This window comes from Pholcus phalangioides, unplaced genomic scaffold, assembly GCF_987345545.1.
Source record: "Pholcus phalangioides strain wild (caught in Gottingen) unplaced genomic scaffold, Ppha-v1.0 ptg000014l_1, whole genome shotgun sequence".
Lineage (NCBI taxonomy): Eukaryota > Metazoa > Arthropoda > Arachnida > Araneae > Pholcidae > Pholcus > Pholcus phalangioides.
This window is the reverse complement of record NW_028301607.1, coordinates 11,000,001-11,020,628: the sequence shown is the minus strand read 5'-3', so window position 1 is coordinate 11,020,628 and position 20,628 is coordinate 11,000,001. Positions and strand designations below refer to the sequence as shown.

The following is a 20,628-nucleotide window of genomic DNA, read 5'->3' as shown; positions in this document are numbered from 1 at the left end:
AATTAATGGGCTCGTTCCCCGGAATGGGCGTGGATCCCCTACGGGAAATGGAATCGTATCTGATCATCACTCTTTGGAATTTTGCGGCCGTAAATGACAAAAGATACGGAAGTGAGAATGTTTGTGTACGTGTAAGAGAAGTTATACGACACATGTTTGTGATTGCATTTCTTAGAGCATAGTGGAATGGTAGGCTCACTGGCCTGCCACTCATTTCGGCTGGAACAAAAAGCAGAGGTGGATTCATGGCTTTGTTGCCTGTTCGTTGTATGAAAATTCTGCCGCCCTTTCCAATTCTTTTTGGTCACTCCCGTGTTCTCACGCTCTCTAGGTCACTCTTTTGGTAATTCCAACTAAATTCTTTTTGGTCACTCCCATGCGCTCACACTCTCTACGTCAGGACCGTCATTTAGGGGGGCAGGGGGGGGCGGGCGTGCCCCCCCCCCCAACTTTTGAAAATACACTACAAATGGTATATATATGCGTAACTTTAGTACATGCTCTTTGCCCCCCCCCCCCAGAAAAAGTTGAAATAACGGCCCTGCTATACGTACTCTTTTGATAACTAACTGAATTTTTTTTAGTCACTCCCGTGTTCTCACACTCTCTACGTCACTCTTTTGGTAACTCTAACTCGCTTACGCACTCTCTACGTGACCTACTCTTTTCCAGGGCCGTCATTTCAACTTTATCGAGGGGGGAGGGGCAAAGTACATGTTCTCAATATATACCGGGTGTTCTGTAAATGGACCGACAAACCGCAAGAGAAACGAAAATTGCAGTGAAACATAGTGTCTCAAACCACGTTGAAAGGGTGAAAATCGCGAAAAAACGCGTGCATGTTTCGACGTCACGCTGGACAAAAAGTACAATAATAACTACAAAACGATTTATTTGATTAATTATTACAAGAGTTGTTGGAAGTGGTGGCCGCTGACGTCATTGCACTGTTTGCAACGACGTAAAAACGATTGCCGGACGCGCTCGAAGATGACAATCCGTGCTATGAGATCCTCCGGTGTCCACAGGCGTCGTTTAAACGAGTGGTTTAAGGTTACCCCGTAGGAAAAAGTCAAGCAACGGGTCCCGCGCGTCCAATCCACCTCCTTGGGTATGTAACATAGAGGTGGTTACGCACCTCGCGGGAAAAATGTGCAGGGGCACCATCATGCATGAACCACGTGCCTCGCTGCACTGCGGCCGGCACACTTTGCATAAATTCCGGGAGGACGTGTTGCAGAAAAACAAGGTACGTTGCTCCATTCAGGCATTCGGGCAGCAAGTACGCATGCGTTTCGTGACGCTACTTACGTCAGATATGGTGAGCGAACCCACGATCGCATTCAGCTATCAATTGACATCCACCTTTCGTCTCCTCTGGACTCACAGTCTGCATGCGTTTTTCGCGATTTTCACCTTCTCAACGGGGTTTGACAGAACCCTCTGAGTTTGTCGGTCTATTAATGGAACACCTGTATATATTAGTTTGTATCCATTTCTATAGTCTTTTCTAAAGCTGAGTGGTGGGGGCAACGCCACCTCGGCTTTCCGCCTGTCGCTTTCTAAGACCATTCTTTTGGTAAATACGTGCTTGCACACATTCTAGGTCACTCTTTTCGTCACTCACTGATGTAGTTCCTCGCTCTCTAGGTTAAAACAGTTTCATTGGTTTTATACCTTAGTTTTCCAAATTCTACATAGTTTCACGTCCCCCAAGTCACTCTTTTGGTAACTCCCTGCTTTTACGCTTTCTAGGTTAGTCTTTTGGTCATTCTCTAGGTCACCTTTTTGGTCACTACTCTGTAGGTCACTCTTTTGGTCACTACTCTGTAGGTCACTACTCTGTAGGTCACTCTTTTGGTCACTCTCTCACGTGACTCTTTTGATCACTCTCTCACGTGAATTTTTTTTTCACTCAAATACTTACATATCTACTAATTTACACAATCCAATTATAGATCTACTTACACATCGTAATTCTTTTTTGTCACTCACTGACGTAGCTCCTCGCTCTCTAGGTCACTCATGTGCTTAGCTTACATACACTCTACGCCACTCTTTTGACCATTCACTAACATAGTTTCGTGCTCTTTAGAAAATCGGTCAGTTAAATCACTTCCTGCTTACACACTCTCTAGGCCACTGTTTTGGTTATTCATCTGCATATATAAAATCAGGTTTTTCAGCAATAATACTTTGAATGCAAAAGAAACAACCTATAGAGGCTTTCTATTGGAGAACCCCGCTAAATTTCTAAAAAATCTTGTCGCATGGACTTTGGAAAGTCAGGTTTTTCAGAAATAATGCGCTTAATGCATAAGAAACGACCTCTAAGGACTTTCGATTGAAGAATACCCGCTAAATTTCTTAACATCATGTCATATGGACTTTGGAAAGTCCGGTTTTCTAGCAATACTACTCTCGATGCAAAAGAAACAACCTGTAGAGGCTTTCGATTAGAAAACAGCTTCCACGAAAGTTCTAAAAATCTTGTCATGGACTTTGGAAAAAAAGTTGGGTTTCTCAGCAATAATACCCTTGATGCAAAAGAAACAACCTCCAAGTGAGTTCCAAATGATTTCTCACAAGGGCTTTTGGAGATATTAAGTCTCATATCCCTTTGAGGAGTGTATTAAAGACGGTATTTCTTGATGGTGGCTGTTTTACGTCCATGTTGAAGCATGTTATTTTGCAGCATGCAATAAATAATGGTATTGACTGTTTGAAAATTTCGGGGTTTCTGTTTATTATCTTAAAAGCTTCGAGATGAAGACTTTTGACAGTTTGCTTCCACGATTGTTCTGGGTGTTATAAACAATGGAGGTTTTAAAGTAACTTTTTTAGAAGCAAAGTGTTTATTAGAACTGTCCTTAGAAACTGAGTTTCTCAATGATGTAATTAATAGTAAATTCTTTTAACAATCAATCGAAGAATTCTAAACAATTCTCTCAAGAAATTCTCTAAAGGAATTTAGAAGAAAATTCTCTCTCCATCGATGAATTTCAAGGCAATGCTTTCAACGGCAAAAAAGATTTTTAATAACAGGGAAATGTCGAGCAGATTTTCCATAAAGTAATTTCAATGATGCTGTTAATATAAAAACCACACTTTCAATGTCCTAAAAATCAAGAAACTTTTAAAAAATGCTTTCAACATCAAAGGAACTTGGAATAAATGCTTTCAACAACGCAGGTTCATCAACAATGCTTTTAACAACACAGGTTCATCAACAATGCTTTCAACAACACAGGTTCATCAACAATGCTTTCAACAACACAGGTTCATCAACAATGCTTTCAACAACACAGGTTCATCAACAATGCTTTCAACAACACAGGTTCATCAACAATACTTTCAACAACACGACTTATTAAACAATACTTTCAACAACACGACTTATTAAACAATACTCTCAACAATGTGGGTTATTTGAACAATGCTCTCAACAACACGGATTGATAAACAATGCTCTTATCAGCATGGATTCTAAAACTATGCTCTCAACAGTACGGGTTCTTAAACAATGCGCTCAAAAGCACGGGTTCATTAACAATGCTCGCAACAATGTAGGTTCTTGAACAATGCTCGCAACAATGTAGGTTCTTGAACAATGCTCGCAACAATGTAGGTTCTTGAGCAATGATCTCAAAGAAACGTGTTCTTAGAACAGTTGTCTCAACAGTACGATTTTTGGAACAATTCTCTCAACAGCACGGTTTCTTAAACAATGCTTTCAACAATTTCTTAAACAATGCTCTCCCGACAAAATAAATTCTTCAACAGTACTCTCACCAGCACGGGTTCTTCAACAATGCTCTCAGAAGCACCATTGGCGGATATAGACTTTGAAGTCTGGGGGGGGGGGGCCCCCACGATGATGATGATGATGATGATGACAATTCATATATACATTAGATCAGTCGACTTCACCTTTCGCGCTGGGGGAACAATGCCCCCACGCCCCACGAAAAGCACGGATTATATAAAAATATTCTTATTCTAGCATTACAAAAGTATTTCGAAGAATATTTTGACTTCTAAAAACAAATTTCTGAATTACATGTTGCGTTTGGAGAAGGAAAAGAAATAAAAGTATTCACCCTTCTACGTATGGAATGAAGGGTTTTCTTTCAAAACCTTGAAACTCCGTGACACATTTTGGAAACGGAAATTCAGTTTTTAATATAATCTCCACTTCAAATTCTAAAAATAAGTTACTATAATGTTAGGTGCAAAAAAAAAAAACAAGTTCACTTGTGCACAAAATTCTCCACGATGTTTAAATTTGAAACTGTTTTAAGAAGAAAACGAGAGAGATTTTTAGGTACGTGCAATGCCATCTGGAATATCCTTCCGTGGAAGTAGCACTTAAATTCTCAGGCAGCAACTAATATTAATGCGAGTCTTTCGGCAACAAATTTGCATAATTCATTTTTTTCACCGCTCTCTTTTAAGAGTGGATTCATGCCAAGCATAATGATCTCTCTGAGAGTAGGGAAGGATTTTCAATTAAATGAGATATTTGCGTGGCAGTCACGAAGCACGGCCTTCGACAACTTCTACCATCATCACATCTTGTTGTTTATATTGAATAATAACCTCTGCTGAAATAAACTCATTGCTCAACAATCGTTTAGTGGTCTTGATGAATCGTGATGGAAATAAACCAGGCCAACTAAAACGAATTTAAATACAGTCAAACTCGGTTATAACGACAACTCAGCTGTAATGTCACTAATTGTCGGTCCGGGCTGATTTCCATAGAGAATAATGTTCAGGAACTTTGCTTATGACGTTGGTATAATAAACTCTGTTGAAAACCTCATTGCTCAGCAATCGTTTTGTGATCTTAATTGATCGTGACAGGACTAAACCAGGTTAACTATAACGACTTTAAATGCAGTTGAACTCGATTGTTACAACTCAGCTACTACGTCAATTATTGCCAGTCCGGACTGTGATTCTCATAGAGAATAATGTTCAGGAATTTTAACATTGATAAAATTGCGACGACCTCGGATATAACGACACGTTTTTTATCACTTTTACTTCCGTGTTTATGGCGTTTTCACTAGAAATTTCAAGAATTCGAGCTCTGCTCTGTTGATGCCTAGTGCTGAAAAAAAATACATGTTTGACACTCCAACTCGATTCTCGTTGGCATGACACGTATGAGAACATAATCATATTTTCCCGAAAAAGTTTGTTTTTCCCAACTTTAGTTATAAAACTGTATCATTTTTCCCGATTTCTTCAAGGAAGCTTACTTAAATTTTCAACTAGAATCGTTCATGGTTTAGGTGAAGTAACTCGGCACCTACTAGAGTAGGCCTCCGCAGTCTACTTGTGACGTCAGCAAGCAGCCCATTTTCCCTCAGAATATTCAGGGGGGGAAAATTCCTTGCTCGTGCCAGTATCGTCGTTGTGAGGAAAAGAAATGATCGGGCTCAGAATTGGCGATTTCTATGCCCCACATCCAATCACTAGGCGGTATTTGTGAGTCAATCAGGAAGATTTCTCACCAAAATAAGAAGAAACGAAATAGGATACCGTGTTTCAAAATGCGCCAAACTTGCTAGGTAGTGTGAAGGACGTTTATGGCAAACAACTGCAGAGGCACTTCTATCTCCAGGAGGTGCTGAGGGACTTCACCAATAATGAGTACTTTACCCACCAACGTCAACATCATAATGAATACATCTCCCATGTGAGCACCTGCGAAAATTCATAAATGAACTGTTCATCATTTTTTGGGGACTAATTTGCATATTTCCAGTGATTTGCTATTGTGCAGTGACCTCTATCGACAAATATTTGAATGATATTTCTTCTATGGAAAAAAGAAAACAAAAAAAAACCTTTTTCATAAGGATAACTTTTTTGCAAACCGCATTCAAGGCGCAGATTCCTTCAATTTTTATGAATTTTTGAAATAGTCAAGAATTTGTGGGCCACCCTGTATGTCAGTAATTTTCTCACATTTCGGGGTGGAGCGGCCTATTGCTGCGGTTTTGGTAGCTACCTTCAGTCCTTGTGAGCAGCGCCGCCTCAACGTATGGGCAGGGCTACTACTACTAAACCACACGCGCACCTCGTACATATTTCTCTGCGGAACCTCTAACGAATTGGTACATGCGGGAATGTGCATGTACGTGTAGTGAAACCTGACGTGAAGTTTGTTTCTGTGTAATGCTGCCATCCGCCACCAGTTTTTCTAATTATGAGTGAAGTGTAATGATTGAATAATTTATTGTTGTAGGCCTGTTGCTCTCTGTGGCGAGACTTTTTAATGGGGAGATCGGCTCGTATTTACGCCTCGAAGTTGGGAAACACAGGAAACCAACTTCAGCCGACCGCCATTGCGGTGATCTGTAAATCTGCTGGTCACTAAAGTGATCTGTAAATATATGCTGCTGGTAACTCAAGATAAGGACCCTTGGTAGTCCTATGAACTTCTACCGCCTGACATATTTTGTCAAGATGTTGGAGGGAGAACTGCATCAGCTGCATGTATCTGGTCTTATCGGTCAGTCAAATAATAAACGTTAGATGTAACCATCCCTAGGGAACACCTTAAAATCTGCATAAGATGTGAGGCAGGATGTGTCTGATCTTATCGAGTGACTCTCGATCTAAGATCTAAGAATGTGCTGCGTGCCACTTTAGAGCTCTGAAAATGTGCCAAGGATCTGGAGTATATGATGCGAGACACTGGAACAGGTCTGTAACGGTGACGCGGGCTATTCAAGTGCTCTGGAACTGTGTCGCAGGTCACTCAAGGATCTGGAACTGTGTCGCAGGTCACTCAAGGATCTGGAACTGTGTCGCAGGTCACTCAAGGATCTGGAACTGTGTCGCAGGTCACTCAAGGACCTGGACAAGTGCCACGGGCTACTTGAGTGATGTGGAGCTGCACTGTGAGTGACTTAAGTGATGTGGAACTGCACTGTGAGTGACTTGAGTGATGTGGAGCTGCACTGTGAGTGGCTTAAGTGATGTGTAGCTGCACTGTGAGTGATTTAAGTAATGTGGAACTGCACTGTGAGTGACTTAAGTGATATGGAACTGCACTGCGGGCCACTTTAGTTATCTGGAAATTTGCTGCTTAGTTCGCTTTTACAAAATCAGGTTCAAGGTCTCGGGCCTCATCAGATGACTCCGAGGGCCACATTTGACCCGTCGGTCATAGGTTGAGCATGTATGTCGTACGTAAAAAAAGCAAAATTCCAACAAAAAATGTAAATGAAAAATCCAGGGATTCATACGAATCTCCTTGAAAAATCCTAAAAATTCATTTTTCTCCCACAATTGTCTTCTCCCCCCCCCCACGTATATATATATATATATATATATTTCTTCTTCTATTCAAAAACATTTCTCCGGGATATGAACAAAGAAAAAAAAAGGTGCACGAACAAGCGATTCATGCTTCAACTTAATTTACATATTCGAAGTTTTCCCGAGAGCAACCAGTGCATTAATGTAGAAATCATTTCGGGATACGCCATTTTCTTCCCGTTCTTTCAACATAACAACAGAATAAAGACCAAGAAAACCGGAAAAAGAAAACCATCTACATAAAACCATTAAATTCAAATTCATGAGTTAGTTTTTTCCCGAAATACTTTGAACTACAATAAAAACAATAAAAATACAAAGAAAAAACCGGAGCTGTTTTATGAATAAATACATTATTTGTCTGTGAATTCCATTCCCGTTTTTTTTTGTTGTTCACGTGTATATATGAAATGTGATTGGGATTTAGAACATTTGAGATCTCAATGGAATGAAAATAACGTGAATATTTCGGAATAACGTTTGTTTCTCTCTGGGTCAGTGTCGTTTATAACTTTTCACACATGAGAGTATCTTCTTTTAAAAAAAGGTAACTGTGGAAAATGAATAAAAACAGTCGAAATCTGTAATAACGACCTCGGTTGCAACAACACCTCGGCTATAACGTTAGTCCGGACTTATTCCCCAAGAGAATAATGTTAATTTACAATATCGATGAAAAGAAACCACCTCGGATATAACGTTTAATTTTTTTCGTTGGTTATGTTTTCGTTTCCTGTTTCCACACACACACACACACACAATGACGTTTTCTTAAGAAATTTCTAAGATTAGGGCTGATCACATCCAAGGAATGTTCATCTGTTGTTTTATTATACCTGACGTTAAAACAAAAATATTTGTTACATGTTTAACTCTCCAACTTGACTTTCATTGACATGACTCTATACAAAACATTTCCGTATTTTGCCCTTCCCGACATTTTTCCTATAACAATGTCCCGTTTTCTCGACAAAGCTTTTTTCCTAATCTTTATTAGAATCGAGAATGAAAGTAACTGGCAAAACTTATTAACTTATAAATTGTGTTACAATCAATATAACTGTAAATATTTATCTTATATAGTTGCCAAATTCATTTATTTCCCATGAAATGCTTTTTAATTTTAGTAGACTTGCTGTAACATTGTATTACTCTCCTAGGATTATTTACAAGTAATACTTGTGCCACTTTCGCCGAAATTTGGCAGCATGTTTGGTAAGAATCGCGATGTCCCTTTTTTTTCCGATAAAATATGGTCACCGTGATCATAAAGAAATGAAAACTTCACGCGCAGTACTTGATTGTCCCTGATTATATTTTTCGTCAAAAAATGTCTTGAAAACGTCAACCTCACAATTGTGACAACACCTCGGTTATAACGGCAAAATTTCATGGAATCTTCGTTGTCGTTATAAGTGTTTTACTGTATTGTTTTGTTTTAATGATTGTCGATAATTTCAATGAGTGTCAGTGATTCTGTGAATAGTTAAAATTGGGCGTCAAATTGATCGATAATGAGGATTCTTTTCATTTTCTTAATGATTTTTTGAACTCTATCAAAAGTTATTTTTGTTGCATCAATAATGATGATTTTGCAAACAATGAATTCGGATGACTAGTTTGAAATGAAGTGTTACGACTGTGTGTGAATAATTACTTCCGTCGACAATGGTGTTGATAGCAGTGCTCCTGCGAATGATGAACAATTGCAACAGTCCCTCTATTCAAAAAATGAATGCTGTTAACGTGTTCACACTGCTCTCTTTAGCAATGACTATGGCAACCCTGTTTCACTTGACAATGGAAGCGGATAGCTCAATTTCCTTCAACAATTAACGTTGATAACACTGCTTTCTTTAAGAATGAACCATGACTATCCTGTTTCCTTCATTAATGGACGCTTATAGCACGATTTCCTTCAACAATGAACGCTGACACTGCTTTCTTTTACAGTGAACTTTGAAAACCCTTTGTTTCCCTCAACAGTGAACTTTGATAGCATGGTTATCTTCAATAATGAACGCTGATTATATTATTTTCTTTTAACATGAAGTCTCATAACACCGTTTTCTTTCGTAAAGAACTCTGCTAGCAATGCTATCATTAACAATGAACAAGAACAATGCTTTTCATAACAATTTTTCTGATATCAAGGCTTTTGTAATAAGAATGAACTCTGACAGCAGTGCTTCGGCTACAATGAATCCGTTAGCAATGCTTTGTTTTAACGATGAACTCTGACAACAGTAATCTCACTGAAGATGAAATCTGATGGCAGTGGTCTTGTTAAAATGAACTGCGATAGAGTAATGATTTGCTTTACATTGCACTTTAATACAAATGTGTTTCCGACAAGAATGAACACTGATGACTCTGGTTCACACCAAAGTCTAACACCACCGCTTTTATCAAGATTAAACTTTTCAACACAACAGTGCTTTTGTTTTTCTGAAATAGCTCTGATGAAGATCATTCTGGATTCTATACCAGACGAACATTATTCCACAAAAAGCAATCTAAGCTTTTATGAAAGTGTTTTCATATGCTCTGATTTAAACATTATCTCTGATAAAAAAAAAACCCCAGATATTAAACGGAGTTCTGATAAGCTCAATAAAAATGATTTTACAAGTCAGTTACGTTCTGACGAAAGTGATTTCCCAGCAAGGCCTGATAACTTGCAATGAAGAATATTTCACAACTAAATGCGAATAATCTCCAGAAAACATATTTAACAACAAACAATTTGTGATGATATGTTAACTGGATAAGTTAATTGAAGGTATAGATAATGTTGCGGTTGCTCTTCTATATTGAAGGAGATTTAATCTATATAATTTAGCATCGTAATGATGAGTTATTATATCACAAGAAAGTTCAATGAATTTAAAGATCGTTGAGATAGAGTTGTTGAATGCTAAGTAAGGGTTCACAATGCTAGGCAAAGTTAATAGGAAACGATTTCGAAATTTTGCTCAGGTGTAAATTGTTTTGCAACAGCAAAATTATAAACTCTGTTGCAAATGACTTGCAATGAAGCTCTGGTAAGTCTCATAAATATGATTTCAAAATAACACCAGGAAGGCTGTAATGAGAAACGTTTCACAACAATGAAATACAAGTCGTATTTAAGATTATTCACAAGTAAGCACAGATATACTCAAACCCTCGTAGAAAGAATTTCTCAACAGCGATTGAGCTCTAGTGAAAATTGTCTCACAATTTAATAATGTTCTTCATGTTCAATCATAAAAAGATTTCACTACTGTCTAACAAGCTTTCATGAAAACGATTTTGCAACTGCAAAATAAGTTTTGATGGAAATGATTTCACAACTTTCGAATAAGCTTTCATTAAAATACATATATGATGCCACAAGTTTTGAGAAATATTTCATGAAGATGATTTCTCAACTGTAACAACTTTTGAAAAAGATTTTATAGAGTTGATTTCTCAACTGTAAAATAAGCTTTCACGGAAGTTATTTTACTACAATGAAATAGTAAAATAAACTTTCATGGAAATGATTTCATAACACTGAAATAAGATTTCTTGGAAATGATTTCATAACACTGAAATAAGATTTCATGGAAATGATTTCATAACACTGAAATAAGATTTCATGGAAATGATTTCATAACAGTAAAATAAATAAGCTTTCATGGAAATTATTTCACAACTGTCAAATAAGTTTTCATGGAAGTTATTTCACAACACCCAATTCACACACAAATAAGCTCCACTGAAATTTAATTTCATATCAACCTCTATAATTCCTCAGGAAGCATGGACTGGTGAAATTATTTCACAACAAAGGCGAGTTCCGACAAAAAAGAATCACCAATGAAGTGAGAATAATTTCGTAACAAAACCAGGTAATGAGATGGAAAATATTTTGTATCTAAGCTTTTATATATACATACAAATAATTTCTCGAATCGAAGAAATACACAAATTATTTCCTAACTAAGCGGAGGTATATTTCTAAACAGAAACTGAGTTCTGTTAAAGTGATAATATTAGATAAACTTGAAGAAAAGACATATAGTTAAATTATCATGAATTCGAGTTTGAACGCAGATAATCAGTTTTTCCCCAATCAACGTGATTACCACGATTGTATTCTCGATTATGAATCTTCAAAAAAATATCTCTTTTTAAGGAATTTTTTGATTATAACCCAATCACGGAACATATATCTGACTTTAATTGATAATTCAATAATTAGTTCACCAGTGACCGTATCATAGTAAAAAAAAATTTTTTTTTTGATGTCCATCATTTTGGATGAATGCCAAATTTCACGGATACTCATAACAATGCGTTAAAATTTTAACATATAAACCCGAAAAATAAAAGGATTTTCATATAGCATTGTAAAATAATTAATAATTATTATATTATTATCGATAATGACCGGAAATTGACATTTTTTTCTCGTTCTTTTTTTTTCGTATTATAACAAATTCAATTGGAAAATTTTTGAAATTTTTATAATGGTTATTATACATGATAATTTGTAAAAAATTATTTGTTACATTTGTCTACGATTTATAATTATGTTTTAGTATGTATTATACAGCATATATGATATATTATATACAACATGTACTGTTTTCCATGATAATTAAGTATGAAATAGTCAGTAATATGGTTAACTAATTAGGTTATGTAGGTCAATTAATTATCATTGATTATAATTATTTGACCATTATTGATAACAGTAAAATATTTTTTTTTTCTGATATTGTACTCACCTGTTATTTTAGCAGCGTTATTCCAGTTCCGCCTGTTATAATTATCGTTTTTGTTTCCTTTTTTTTTTACATTGTATCCCTCGGTTTGAATTATCTTCTATAATTTTATGGTCACAATAAATCCTAAAATTTTAGCCGCGGATGACGAGCCACAGTAGTCCTGGATCATTCCGATCGCCATCACTTGCTTCTCACAATCAAATGGAGGATGGATAAAAAAAGAAGCCATGGGAAAAAAAACATGATAATTATGTTTCTCGTTGTTACAATCATTTGATGATAATCCAGGTCGGGAATGTCCCGGATGTTAAGTTGGATATGTGGTCATTAAATGAAATTGTTCAAATATCGAGGCCTCCTCCGTGTGTGTGTGTATATATATCCACCTTGAGTTTTAGAGTTAGGCCTTATTTTCACCTCCGGTTTTGTGATTTTTCCGGGCCGTTCCTCTCTTCCCTGTATAACACTGGAGAGAGCAGAGAGGCGGTCTGTTAGGGTTACCATGGTACGATCCCGTGAAGCCGGTCGACGGGCTGTGAAATCGCCAAATTTGGCGACGTTTACCTTAAAAAAAGTCGACCTACCCCCCCGTACGTATGTATAGTAATCTTTTTTTCCTTTTTTATATATTTTTCTCTCTCATCTCTATTCAATGGAAAAATTTTAGTTCTAAAGTTTTCTTTCTCGTTTGCAGAACTGTGTTTGGGGGTGTGCGACAGGTGTGGTTGCACAGGGCCCCCAACATTTTGGAGTACCCCCATAGTTCCCATAAGGTTGGAGCTGACAGGGTTCTGGTAACTGTGGAACTACTTCTTTCATTTATTCAGAAAAAATTTTCGCCAATTCTGAAAATATTTCTTCTATTAAGTCTGACATTTTATTGAATTTTGGAACTATTTTCACAATTATTCTGGAACTGCAGTCGAATCCCGTTTTAACGAATACCGTTATAGCGAAAATCTCGTTTTAACGAACACTTTTCTAATCCCTCAAATAAGTTTACATAGGAACAATGCAAACCTGAAATTCCTTTATAAAGAAATTTCGTTATAACGAAGTGATTTCTCCAGTCTCTTGGAGTTCGTTATAACGGAATTCGACTGTATTTCTTTTTTCATTAATTCTAGAACTATTTCTTTTTCAATGAATATTCGTTTCATTAATTCTGAATTTCTATCAGTTCTGGAATTATTTCGTTCATTAAATTCTGGAACTGTTTCTTTCATTGAAGTGTTGTCTGAGGCTGTTCGTGACCGGCAATCAATGAGTAACAAACGGCTTCCGAGCTGTTAGGCCATGGTTTAAGGCACGGGTTTCCAACTGGTGATCCGCGGAACTCTGGGGGTCTGCATGATCAAACGCCACGGGAACCCTTAAAAATCCCGGAGAGCTTTCAAAGAAGAAAACTTTCTTGTTACTGATATTCGTAAGCTGTCCTTTGTTTTGAATTTTAAGGAGGTAGTGGAAAAATATCTCCAGACCACTTGCAGGACTAACATAGAGAGTTTGCAAGTATGTGAGTGACCAGATGAGCGAGGAACGAAAACAACTGTTTACAAGGTGTATTGCATGGAATGACAAAGCATGGGATGACCTAAGTGTGACTTCAACACAGAAGCATATTTACGGCGGTGGGGGGCGGCGCTAAGTGATTAGATTATTGTGGCTAATTTGAAGGAATATAAGTTGTCAAAAAAACTGGACTAGAATAGGTGATGGAGGCAAAATTTGTGTAGGCCACGAGCCACAAAACGATAAATCCACCTCTGGAGGGGGGCCCGATCAAAGCCCTCATCGGAAGGCCCTAAACTTATGCAGGTCCTTGTTAATTGCTCGAATTTACACGTGGAAAAATGAGGTATTTGCCCAGGTGGCCTCTGCTATTTATCGTAGCACCTAATCCCATTATCGTGGAGTGCCTCTATACACCAGAAAAGGCTGTCTTGGGCCGTGCTTGGTGGGCCGAAGCGTTAAGACAGCCCTGGGGTAGTTTATTAAAGAATCATGCAATATCTTCCTTCTTCGATTCAAAATGAATGAAACAGCACTCAATGCTCGATAATTAATGCCCTCCATTAAAAAATACTATCGTGGCGCATTGCAATCCCTGCCGGCTTAAAAAATCCTGCTGAGTGCTTCCAAGATCTTTGGTGGACTCCCAAAAGTTAGACTTTTATATAGAACGGGTCGCTCTCTCTCTCTCTCTCTCTCTCTCTCTCTCTCCCTCTCTCTCTCTCTATAGTGAATTTTTACAATGAAAAAACAAAAAGTGAAGGTAACTGTTCTCGGCTCTCTCAGGACTGGAGCCTCACCCTTGTGGGGACCGCACAGTAAATATATGTACTGTGTATGTGTTACGGTAAATGTGGTAAATCAGTTATTATGCATACTTATGAAAATCAATTATTATGCATACTTATGAAAATCAATTATTATGCATACTTATGAAAATCAGCTATTATGCACACTTATGACGCTAGTATGTGTGATGAATATAGTCGGACCCCCGGTATAACGGTAACAAGTTTTACAGTTGTGCCCCGATTACAATGATACAATACGTGTATGAATTTCCATGTACAGTACATCATTCAGTACGACTTATATCATGTTGACCCAACTGTGGAATGTTTGGGTATTAGGCACAATCGGTGGTAAAAGTGATTATTTTTTAGTACTACTTATTCAATTTACCACTGGTACTATGCATAATCACCGGTAAAAGTGGTTAATATACGGAAATTTATCTAATTTACCATTGACAAATTACCAACGACACTTGGGTGTAAACTATGCATAATCGCCAGTAAAAGTGATAAATTTAGGGTATATTTATCAAACTTACCAAAATACCCAATGCTCGGCGATTACTTGCATTATCCTTATTTGTCTCATTTACCGCAACAAAAAATTCTTAAAATTTTGAAAGGGCGGGGGGTGGGGGCTATAATTATTCAGGACCTGGACAAATGCCCCTCCCTCCTTCCCTATGCAGAAATCAGATTCCCCCCCCCCCCCACCAAGAGAATACGATACAAAAATCACTACCTGTTCGATCCAAACAGACACCCAAGAAAGAGCGATAAACCCCCAAACATGGCGCGCAGTAAACACGCTCCCTCCCCCCTCTCCTCAGAGCAATGATGGTGATGATGATGATAGTAGCATGTGACGTCACGGATACCCATCATGCCCTTGGCTCGGTTCATTGTACAGCCTGGGGTATATGTGTGTAGAGAGAGAGAGAGAGAGATAGCACAGAGATCAATGGATTTTTACTCCTCCAGACCCTTTTTAGAGATGGCCCGGAAAAAGGGGGGAAAAATCGTATAAATTTTTTTTTTTCTTTCGTGATTTTTCCCGAATTCAGGGAAAAGAGGGAAGAGATAAATACTTTTCACCGTATCATTAAAGTATTTAGAATACGGAGTTATGTGCAGCGTTAAAAGTGATTTATCAGGATTTTTCCAGGGTGCCAAGAGGAAAAATATGGCTATCAGCTTTTTTCCTCTGGTTTTATTTATTTCTTCACAAATATATACTTCTGAATATTATTCCGGGCACGTATTGTTATCACGTGATATTTAAGGGTTTTCAAAAACTTATGAAATCTGTATTTTACCCACTGTGGACAGGAAATTAGGTCACCGTGTGGTTACAATGTGTTAGGTGTGGATCAGATTTGAAATAGGGGGATGCAATTTATCCTTTTTTTAGTCACTTTTATTAGTTACTTCTTACTTTAAAAATGGATGCTTTTCGTTATGAAACGGATACTTTCCACTTTGAGAATAATCCAACTGAGTTTTTTTTCCAACCGGCAACGTTGCGGGGGGGGGGGGGGATCCTGAAGCTTCGCCCCCGACATTTCGCCTGCCCCTGACTGTATGAGTGACCATATGAGTGCATTGAGTATGTGTAACCAAGCGAGTGAACGTATGTTCACCGTGGTAAAGGTGTGTGAGTGACTGTATGAGTGCGTGAATTACTGTATGCGTGCGTGATCGTGCGAATCCATGAGTGACCGTATGCATAACCAAGTGAGTGACCGTATCAGTGCGTGAATTACTGTATGCGTGCGTGATCGTGCGAATCCATGAGTGACCGTATGCATAACCAAGTGAGTGACCTTATCAGGGCGTTAATGACTGTATGCGTGCGTGATCGTGTGATTGAGTGCCCGCATGTGAAACCATATAATTGATCGTTTGAGTCTATGAGTGACCGTATGAGTCTGTGAATGACCTATGCATAACCAAGTGAGTGACCTTATGAGTGCGTGAGTGACTGTATGCGTGCGTGATCGTGTGATATTGTGAGTGACCGCATGTGAAACCATATAATTGATCGTATGAGTCTATGAGTGACCGTATGAGTCTGTGAGTGACCATATGAGTCCGTGACTGACCATATCAGTGCATGAGTGACCGTATGCATAATAAAGTGAGGCGTAACTGCATGCGATACCGCATGCGATACTGCATGCGTAACCAAGTGAGTGACAGTATCGTATGCGTCGTAACCAAGTGAATGACAGTATCGTATGCGTCGTAACCAAGTGAATGACAGTATCGTATGCCTAACAAGGTGGGTGACAGTATCATATTCGTAACCAAGTGAGTGACCCTATCAGTGCGTGAGTGATAGTATGAGTGACCGCATTGAGTCTGTGAGTGGCCATATGATTGACCGTATGCGTGAGCAAGTGGGTGACCATGTGTTAACTAGCCTGTGCTAGTTAAAATAGAAATAGAGGGAATATTTAAAATTATTATTTTCAGATATATTTAAATTGATAGTTTGGAGTATTTTAAATTTGATTTTTGGATTTAACTATTTAGAACTGTAGGTCAGGCACCGATAGCAGGCGACAGTAACCGATATACTATAAGTACAGCAACAAATAATTGAATAATAGGAACGTAAATAAGAATGGTTGTTTATGGATGGTAGACATGTTTCTTGAGGGTTTAAAGTAAGTGGCGTCATGTCGATGGAAGAAGCTTTGTCCAAGCGGTGGGAACATAGTCCCAATTAAATGAAATACAATCACAGGCCGATGCAAGTAGATGGGGCAATCGCCATTCATTAGGGAATCTTTTAGTTACCGTCACAAAGCATCTGGTCGGTTGTACTTCAGGGGTGCCCTAGACAAAAGGGATCGTCCGAGGAGTGTTTTCTTGGAGAGAAAGCGGGGAATCGAAGAAAATAAAGGGGACCAACGTGAATGAATAGACAAATTTCAAGATTGAGAATAGATGACGGCCATTTAAGTAGAAGTAGAATCCCTTTATTTAGGGGGTGCAATTAAAGTGTAACAGAGGATCTAAAATGCCGAGTATTAGTCATGGGCAGCTTCAATGTAGGTTAGGCCATGGCCGTTGGGGTTCTCGGGGTCCTGAAGGGAGAGTCGCTTGGACAAAGAAATTAGGGATGGATCGGCAGTGGCCAATCTCATGAATAAACCTTCAAGAAACGAATAGAAACTTAGAGATGATGGGTAAATATCAAATCAAATTAAATGGGTGGAGTTTTCCAAGAGACGGGGGACGTCCGAAATGAAATCTAAAAGGGAAGAGAAAATCTGGATACGGGGAATTAGAATTGGAGAGTGAGAGAGAAAGGCAGTAACGAAACGAGACTGAAAAAGAGATGACTGGTGAAGACGAGAGTTGAAATCACAGGAATCGGTTTCCTGGCTGCGATGAGTGTCTAATGGGCTAAAGACTGGAGTGACCGATCATAAACGATACTCTGTGACGTCACGATGTCACGTTTTCTCGTTGTAGCGCTTTTCGCCTTGCGATGGATGGTAACCTAGCAACGGATCGCCAGAGAGTTTTTCGAACGTTTTAATCAGTGGATTGTATTTCGTCGTACAGAATGGATGTCGCGTATAACTTGTTCGTGTGTGTGTAAATAAAATGTTCATGTTTTAAAAATGAAATTTACATCTTCTCATTGCCGTCGCCTTTACTGGTGACCCGGACGTGATCCCGAACCTGCCAAGAACTTATCGCCATGGCTGAACAGCAAGAGAGCAATCTTCGAGTTCAAGCTGTCCACGCGAAACTGCCGACATTCTCGAAGGACAGGATCAAACTTTTTTTCGTCCAGCTCGACGCTGCCTTCAAGATCAATCATGTTACAGCCGAAGGAACCAAGTATAACTACCTAGTCAACTGCCTAGATGTGGAGATCTTGTCAACGGTAAGTGACATTGTTTTCGATCCTCCCGCATCGGATCCGTTCTCGAAACTCAAGGAGAGACTCCTCACTGTGTATAAACATTCAGCCGCGAAAGAGGTCAAGATATTGTTAGAAGACCTATCTCTAGGTGATCAGAAGCCTAGTACGTTGCTACGTAAAATGCGCGAGCTTTCGACAGGGCGAATTAGCGATGAGACTTTCCTCAAAAATTTGTGGCTTCAACGACTACCAAAGAGTATGCAAACGGTGTTAGCAGCTAGCAGTGAAGAACTGGACAAGCTAGCCGAGTTAGCTGATCGAGTAGCTGAGCTCACCGAACGCAATTACGGTCATGTAGCAGAAGCCTCGTCTTGCTCGGAAATAAGAGACCTTAAACTGCAAATCTCGGAGCTGACTAAAAGAGTTGAGCAGTTGGGCAAATATCCGAGGAATAGCCGGAACCGCTATCGAAACTCCAGTCGAGATCGACGTTATTCTGATTCTAGGAATCGCTCGCGATATCGAGACTCCGATGAAAACTCTAACGTGTGTTATTATCATAGCAGGTTCGGAGATAAAGCTTCCAGATGCAAGTCCCCCTGCGCTTACAGCGCTCAGAATATTCAGGGAAACGGTCCAAGCCCCCCGCAGTAACGGCATGCGGTGGCGGCGATAACAGTCTTCACCATAGCCGTTTGTTCATTATGGAAAGGAAAAGCGGCATGAAGTTTTTAATTGACTCTGGAGCTGATATATCAATTTTACCTTACAAAGGCAACGGCAAACCAACAACTTTTGAGCTTTTCGCTGCAAATAGTTCCCGTATATCTACCTACGGTTTGAAACTCCTGGAATTGGACTTGAACTTACGGCGGAATTACAAATGGCATTTCACCCTCGCTGACGTTGAGAGACCAATTATCGGATCGGATTTCCTTGCTCACTACGGACTCATCATCGATATCAAAAACAAGCGACTTATAGATCCACTCACTTCTCTCACGTGTAAAGGTTTTACTTACAATGGACCTTCGACAACGATTAAAACAATCTCAGGGAACAGTGCTATAACTGAAATTTTGAAGGAATTTCCCGAATTAACGAGACCTCGTCCGTTTTCGAAGAAAGCTTCCCATAATACCTTGCACTACATAGAAACTAAAGGTCCTCCTGTTTTCGCAAAGCCACGCAGATTGCACCCAGCTCAACTCAAGATTGCCAAGACCGAATTCCAGATGATGTTGGACCAAGGTATATGTCGTCCATCGAAATCAAACTGGGCTTCCCCGTTGCACATGGTTTCAAAAGGACCGAATGAGTGGAGACCAACTGGTGATTATCGAAGTCTGAATCGAATTACTGTGCCGGATAACTACCCAGTGCCACATATACAGGACTTTGCGCAGAATCTGCATGGATGTAAAATTTTCTCTAAAATAGATCTGGTCAAAGCATTTCATCATATTCCTGTAAATCCTGACGACATTCCCAAGACAGCAATCATAACTCCCTTTGGTTTGTTTGAATTCGTAGTCATGCCGTTCGGACTCTCAAACGCTGCACAAACGTTCCAACGCTTCATCCACGAGGTGCTATGCAATCTCGACTTCTGTTTCTCGTATCTTGATGACGTGCTCATCGCCAGCCATGACGCAGAACAACATCACAAGCACCTTAGAGAAGTGTTTGAAAGACTCGATAAGTACGGACTGACAATCAACACATCTAAATGCGTGTTCAATGTACCGGAAATTTCCTTCCTGCGCTATTTGGTCAATGAACACGGCTCGAAGCCTCTCCCGGACAGAGTTCGTGCAATCCAAGAATTTCCTCTTCCAGAAAACATCAAGCAGCTTCGAAGATTTCTAGGAACTTTGAACTTTTACAGGCGATTTCTACCATCTACAGCAGCTGTGCAAGCACCACTTCATTCCTTCTTGTCCAGCACCAAGAAGAATGACAAGACGTCAATTCCTTGGACTCTTGAGACCAGACAAGCATTCGAAAAATGCAAAACGCAGCTCGCTAATGCCACTCTTTTGCACCATCCTTTAGCGTCATCACCATTAGTTTTACATGTGGACGCCAGTGATTTTGCTATAGGTGCCGCCTTGCATCAAGTATCTAACGATAATCAGCTACAACCACTTGCATTCTTCTCAAAGAAGCTTTCAAGCGCACAAAGAAGCTATTCTGCATACGATAGAGAATTACTTGCAGCTTATTCTGCTGTCAAGCACTTCAGGTATATGCTAGAAGCAAGACAGTTCTGCATTTGTAGTGACCATAAGCCGTTAGTGTATGCGTTCAGGCAGAAACCAGAAAAGTGTTCACCTCGCCAGCT

General features: G+C 39.2%; 2 protein-coding genes across 3 annotated transcripts in view; one reads left to right on the top strand and one right to left on the bottom strand.

Annotated features, from left to right (window-relative positions):
- The window catches only part of LOC149078134 (uncharacterized), a 60,413-nt gene extending 47,845 nt beyond the window's left edge, over positions 1-12,568 (bottom strand). For both annotated transcript variants that reach the window (XM_089241719.1, XM_089241720.1), the window contains exon 1: positions 12,096-12,568. The gene's annotated coding sequence lies outside the window, so the exon portion shown is untranslated. The remainder of the gene's footprint in view (positions 1-12,095) is intronic.
- Positions 12,569-18,116: 5,548 nt separating this feature from the next.
- LOC149078133 (uncharacterized) lies at positions 18,117-18,938 on the top strand. Its single transcript, XM_089242103.1, has one exon. The coding sequence runs from the start codon at positions 18,117-18,119 to the stop codon at positions 18,936-18,938; it is 822 nt and encodes a 273-aa protein (XP_089098229.1).
- Positions 18,939-20,628: the final 1,690 nt, after the last annotated feature.

What these genes read in the sequence shown, in the direction of transcription:
- LOC149078133 (XM_089242103.1), top strand. Translation starts at nt 18,117, where the DNA reads ATGGCTGAACAGCAAGAGAGCAATCTTCGAGTTCAAGCTGTCCACGCG.